This window comes from Mirounga angustirostris, unplaced genomic scaffold, assembly GCF_029215605.1.
Source record: "Mirounga angustirostris isolate CCGP_5_RB_7025 unplaced genomic scaffold, mMirAng1.0.hap1 SCAF_3, whole genome shotgun sequence".
In the NCBI taxonomy this organism is placed as follows: Eukaryota; Metazoa; Chordata; class Mammalia; order Carnivora; family Phocidae; genus Mirounga; species Mirounga angustirostris.
This window is the reverse complement of record NW_026991711.1, coordinates 180,558,299-180,564,411: the sequence shown is the minus strand read 5'-3', so window position 1 is coordinate 180,564,411 and position 6,113 is coordinate 180,558,299. Positions and strand designations below refer to the sequence as shown.

Sequence of the window (6,113 nt, the reverse complement as noted above, 5' to 3'; positions counted from 1 at the left end):
GCAGCTCCCCCACCCCCAAAGAGAAAGGCCAGCATGTCTCCCTCATGGTGAAAGAGAGAGACTGCAGATCAGAGAGGCTGGGTACTTTCTGCACAGCTCCAGAGCAACAGAGCCACAGAGGTTTTCTTCTAGGCTACTAGAAAGCCAGACAAAATAAGGCTGAGTCTCTACTGAACCCCATCTACACCCTGCCTTCCTGCGGTCCAGCCCCTGCCCGAGCCACCGTCCTGGTCAATGAGCTGACATATCTCCCTCCAGCCCTAGGCTCCACCTCTTGTCCCGTAACCCGTGACTCCCTGTAGTTTTCTCCAGCTGGCTGCCTAGATTGCGGGTAAGGCAAACGTAGGCTCTGTCTCTACCTGGAGTATCAGATGCATTGTAAGCTCAGTGTTCTGTCTGTTCCAAAATGTCTATGACTGGAGTGACATTTTACAGGATGATAAATGACCCTTCTCCAGCTGGGCCCTGGAAGTGCGTGCCTGACCACAAGCCCCTCCAATTGCAGCTCTCAAATGTACCATGGGGTCTACTTTCCAACCAGAATCATGAGCCAAGAGTACTCTTTCCCTGGCCCAATTCCAGCCTTTCCCAGTAATTTGGATCCCATGGTTCTGTCCATGAAAGAAAGCTTTTCCTCTGCAGCATCCCCGCCTGACTCTGACGTACAAAGGTGTAATTAGAACAGCATGGAGCAAGCAGGATGATCCATTTACCTCATCCCTAACATTTAAGTGCTTTAAAATATGTTTCTAATATCCTAGGTGCGTGGGGCCAAATTTCCTTCTCAGATTTTCACATGCATGAGTAAATCCACACAGACTAAACCCCTTGGGCCTTAGGTTCTGCTTAGAAGTTCTTTTCTTTTTTTTTTTTAAAGAAAACAAATATTCCATTAAAACGACATAGTGTACTCTGCATATTTTTAGGACAATTAGAGTTTAGAATTCCCTCTTCTTCCGCCCCTGGTTTAAAAAAAAAAAAAAATGTTTTAACTCTTTCCTCCCCAAGAATGGCGTATTAAGCCCGGATAAACTGAAAGGCTTTCTTGTCTTTTAAAATCATGTCCTCATCTCTCATTGTCAAAATACCAACTGGTGAATTGGGATCCTGGATGTGCTTTGGGGAGCATCCAGGCTCCGCTGTACGTTTGCCAGATAAAGACTTTAGGGAGACAGTTATTTGGGAACCTAATGGAAACATTTGCTTGAAATTGAAAAGCTAAACTCACAGGAAACGGAGAAACATAAAGGTAAGGCCACCCTCTACCATCTGCTTGACTCAAAATGGGTCACTGGTTTCGGTCATTTTTCTTCAGCACTTCCGACTGTGTAAATAAAATCATAGAAGAGGCCGCAGCGGGCTGGCGGGACCTCAGCCGGGGGGGCGGAGCGAAAGCAAGGCCAAGTGGGAGGGGCGAGCGGGTCAGGTGACCGGGAGGGGGCGGGAGCGCCAACCCCGGCCCCGCCCGCGGGCTCCGATGTGTCCGCCGCTCGGCTCCCTGCCCGTGAGTCTGCGCTGCCATGGCCACTTGTGGGTCATATTTGCCCAGCCAACATGCAAACCAGCTGTGTCCTTGCGACCAAATTTGGGGCAGCATCTTTGCACCAGGTTGCCCTGTCCCTCTGCATGTTCACATTCAAGGGCCCCAAAGCCCCCAAATGTGCAAGAGAGGAGGATGTCAGACCCATCTGCAGCTTGGGTTGGTTTTTTTTTTTATTATTATTATTCATTGCAAAGCATATCAAAGGATGGAAAAGCCCAGCCCCGCTCCCTGCATGACTCAGGCAGAAATAAGATACACCTTCCTGGGAGTCTGACCCGGAAAGATGACCCGGATCCAGAGACGGCTTGGGAAATTATCTGGGATGTCCTGGAAACTAGGAATCATACTGAAGAATCGAAGAGAGAGCGCATAATTTCTTCGGGAAAATGTGTTTGTTTATTTAAATTAAAAAATAGTGTGAAAATTACAAACTGTTAAATACAGAAGACGATTTTATACAACTTAATAGAATAAGAAGGAAGTATATACATCACTTTTTTAACAGGCGCAGATAGACTTGCACCAAACTTCAGGATTAAGCAATGGAAAATGTGACAACGCACATGTCCCTCGCAGTAAAGCTTCAGAATTCAAGTGATTCCAGGCAAGGGGCCAAACTGAACTTGGCTTCTTTCACCTCAAACAGCCCCCTTTGGAGTAAATCCACACTCTGAATTTTAAAGTGAACGGAGGGCCCTTTTCCCCCAAAACATAAATGTCCTCTAGCACTGTGTGAGGGCAAACTGATAAACCAGCTCATCTACTATTAACCCTTATGGGAACAGTAGTTACTGCTATCTTCAATCAAGGAAGAGCGTGTTTAAAAAAAAAAAAAAAAAAAATTTTTGTTTTTACTAGAATTAAATTTGACCTTTTGGTGTGTTTCTCTTCCTGCTTGCCTTTAAGGGCCTAACGGGTCCGCTACAAAGCTACTGTCAGCAGGAATACATGGAGATACCAGCAAGCATTCCTGAACATTTGCTTTTAGATTTCTGGTTTCTCGGCTGAAGTATTAACATTCTACCACCCAGGGAACTTTGCAGAGTAAAATGTGGTATCTGCCTCCCTAGTTCACTGCTGGGAAAATGACAGCATGAACGGGGTGGTGATTCGTCCTGAATTTCCCAGTTACATGTGTTCTGAGTCTCCAACTGCAACTTTAAATAAGCAGATCTGTTCTCAGACTAACTGGCCAAGTGGGAAATATTTTGTCCAAGCTTCCTCACACCAGGCCATACAGGATTTATCAGAGTCTTAAAATCCAAAGACATCCTCTCAGCCCCCTGGGGATGTAGATTCAGGAGTCTCATGAAGGCAGTAAGCCTCTTGATGACATGCCCAGGACCACACAGCATATCAGTGTCAGGGCTCGGGATCGGAAAACAGAACCTGGACCCCCGCTTTGTACAACCTCCACCTGAGTATGCCCTTTTAGGTCTCGGCTATGTGACGAAATGCCATATCGTGGAGGCCCACTTTATGTCAGCTCCCCGCTCAGAAAACTAGGCTGGGAAAAAAGCAGCAGCAGAGCTAACGGCTTGGCCTTGTTCAACCCCACCATCACCCCTTCTAGAAAGATCAGGAAGAGTCCCCAGCACAGCTATTCAGAGTACAGGTTCGATTCTGGGGAAGCCCTTCCAACCAAGAAAACGTCATGCCAGCATGCGATGCTGGATGGTCTGAGGTCAGAGTCCAAGGTCATAGGTTAGACAAAGGCTCAAAATAACAGATTCTGTTTTATAATCCCAGCTAATGTTAACAGGTTGTGAAAGTTGCTTTTTTTTTTTTCTTACAGTATGCAAAAGAACCAGGTTTGACTCTCCAGCTTTCTGCCATCAAAAACCCTCCATCAGACATCCCCCTCTAACCCAAAAGACCTCCAAAGGAAGCTCTGTAACCTGCCAGGAACACCATAGGGGTACTTACAGCCCATCAGATCTAGAGCAAAGCTCTAGGCAAATTAGCAGATCGGAACCAGTCCCTCCGCATGTCCTAGGCATTGGGCAGCCCTGGAGTGGGCAGATGCCCCAGGGGTTACCCAGGGCATCCAGCGAGAAAACAACAGCAAGCACAGCGACCTGCCGAATTCGGAACTGGAACCCCAAGCCCCAGACCCCAAAGTCAAGGTGCACACTGCACATCTTCGGGGCTTTTCAGTGGCAGGTCTGCACCACAGGCCCGGCGTGGACTCCTGGCTGCTGACTCCAGCGGAGTCTTGTCCCCCACCGCCCCACGCAGGGGCTCGCCAACGGTCTCTTTAAAGTGACAGCTGCCCTGAAAAGCGAAACCGGACACGGGAAGTGTCCTTCCTCTCTCTAAGGGTGCTGGCTGATGGGGCCGCCTCCAGGGGCCCTGGGGGTGCTAGGAATTCTGATGGATGTTCTCTGAGGACCCCTCGCTGCTTTCGTTGAGGAGCATCTCTGAAGTCTCCCCCAGCTCATCATCTGCCCCCTCCTCCTGGATCGTGAGGTGCACGTCTGGGGAGGAGGACTCGGAGCTCACGCTGTCTCCTTCCATGGAGCAGAGGGTACAGGACAGGGCAGGCGCCACACTCTCCTGCAGCATGTTCAGCATCATGGGCACCTGCACCGACCTCAGGCCCGACACCATGGGCAGCGGCTTCATGGCCTCCCCCCAGAGCCTCTCCTCATCTTTGTACAGCAGTAGGAGGCTCGACTTCTTCTCCCGCCTCTTAGATTTCATATAGCCCAGCATGATTCCGATCAAGAAAATGCCGTAGAAGGACATGACCACCAGAACGTAGAAGTATTCGTTGCCGTTGCCGCTCTCACTGCCGGGCACGTGGGACACCAGGTGGCTGCTGGGGGCTGCGGTGCTGGGGTGCGTGCTGTTCAGAGGCTCCATCTTCAGCATTGAAGCGCCACGCACACAGCCAGGGTCTGGGGAGAAACCTGCAGGTTAGACCTCTCCCACGGGCCCGCGGTGCAGGGAGGAGGCTGAGCAGGAGGTTTGTGGGATTGCAGCATCCAAAAAGCTGATAACTGCATGGAGAAATCCTGGTAAGAAGGCCCACAAAACAGCTAACAGAGGTTAGGTATGAGAGGCCAGGGTGGATGGAGGGAAGGGAGGGGGGGATAGGGAGACATGCGACAAGGACTTTCCTTTTTTAGGATATATGTGTCCTCTTATCTGCACTTCATAAAGCGAGCGTGTAAAAAGCATTGCTTTGATCATTTTAAAATCCAAAGGGGAAAGTCAGTCTAAGACAAGGGAGCATAGAGAAGATAAATCACATTTTAGTCGCTGGGAAACTTTTTCTAACTGAGCAGAGGAAAAAAAAGAAAGCTTACATGTTGCTTCTCAAACGTAAGCTTATTTTTAATTCAAAGCCGAGTTTCCTAAGAACAGAGAAAGGGAAGGAAAACCTCATCTACTCATTGCACAAAACAGCCCTCTCTCAAATGTTTCTGAAGCCCAGTTGCATTGCTAACTTACCCAAGGCTGGCAAATTCTTCCAAAGTCCTGGGTTGCTAAATGGCCAAGTCCGAGGGCGTCCTTCCTCTCTGCGGGACTCCGCGCTCTGACAACTCTGCTTCTGCTGTTGGGATATATAGTCAAGAAATGCATCGTCACGTGTTCTGGGAGGAAGATTTACAACAGAGGTTGGTCGTGGCAGAGTGAACAGCCCTGCGGTTCAACTCACTGAACTTCGCAGCTGTGAAAAGAAAGAGACTGGGAGTCGGGGATTGCTCCTCACCTCCGCCCCCCCCTCCCCCAGCCCCGAGCCAAAGTTTCCAGGTGGCCCTGAAAACGAGTGGAAAGAGGAGAAAGAATGTGCCCAGTTGGAACTGTTATCCCAAGGTCCGCTCTCATTCAAAATGAGTTCGTGCTTCATTTCCCTCTTGGGGAATAACCATGATGCCTTCTGCAGGTTTTCAGAGACAGTCAAATACCATCGACTGGATAAAAGACAGTTGGAAGCAAGTGCAGGGTTTACTCTCAAGAAACTCGGGCTTATGTTTCAGTTCTTCCACTAACAAGGCAAATGTCATAAATCCTTACTGAACCTTTCTGCGCCTCAGATGCCTGATCTGTAAAATTGCTGGATGTGGGAGCTTCGACATGGAGAATTAGATGAACCGTGTGAACTTTTGAATCCCTGTCAGCTTCATCATTCTAAGATTTAAGGCTGCCTGGTACAGGGCAGCCTTTTTAAAACATGGAGAGGTTCTACCCGTCTTTTGCATCAGGCTCATACATTTATTTTTTATAATTAAAATATATCTTCCAGATTCTTTCCAATCACCCGTGTGAAGTGAAAATGGGTTATGGTGCAAGACACTGTGGGCAGTTTGGGCTCCTGTTTGATGGCATATCACTGCTCCTCCGTAGCGTCCCACAGAGACCATCCACGCATCTCTTTGCTGTCTCTGGCGGGTCAGGGGAGGAGCAGAAATTCTTCTGGTGACCTGCTGAGCACAGTTCAAGCTTTTAAAACCTATGCAAACCTTGTGTTAAAATGGTCGCTGTGATCAAAATTGAAAAAAGAATGGAAGACTTTGATGTCATTCCATCCGCTCCCCGGGATGCTTATTCTGAGAGGCTATTA

At 48.7% G+C, this 6,113-nt stretch overlaps 1 protein-coding gene across 1 annotated transcript; it reads right to left on the bottom strand.

Annotated features, from left to right (window-relative positions):
* Positions 1 to 1,916: 1,916 nt before the first annotated feature.
* Positions 1,917 to 5,173, bottom strand: KCNE4 (potassium voltage-gated channel subfamily E regulatory subunit 4). Its single transcript, XM_045867877.3, has 2 exons — positions 5,000 to 5,173; positions 1,917 to 4,443 (listed from the first exon to the last, which is right to left on the bottom strand). Exon 2 carries the CDS (start codon positions 4,415 to 4,417, stop codon positions 3,905 to 3,907), a length of 513 nt encoding a protein of 170 aa, XP_045723833.1. The 5' UTR covers positions 4,418 to 4,443; positions 5,000 to 5,173; the 3' UTR covers positions 1,917 to 3,904.
* Between the last annotated feature and the right edge of the window lie 940 nt (positions 5,174 to 6,113).

Excerpts from the sequence above, each read along its gene's own strand:
- KCNE4 (XM_045867877.3), bottom strand. The coding sequence starts at position 4,417 with ATGCTGAAGATGGAGCCTCTGAACAGCACGCACCCCAGCACCGCAGCC.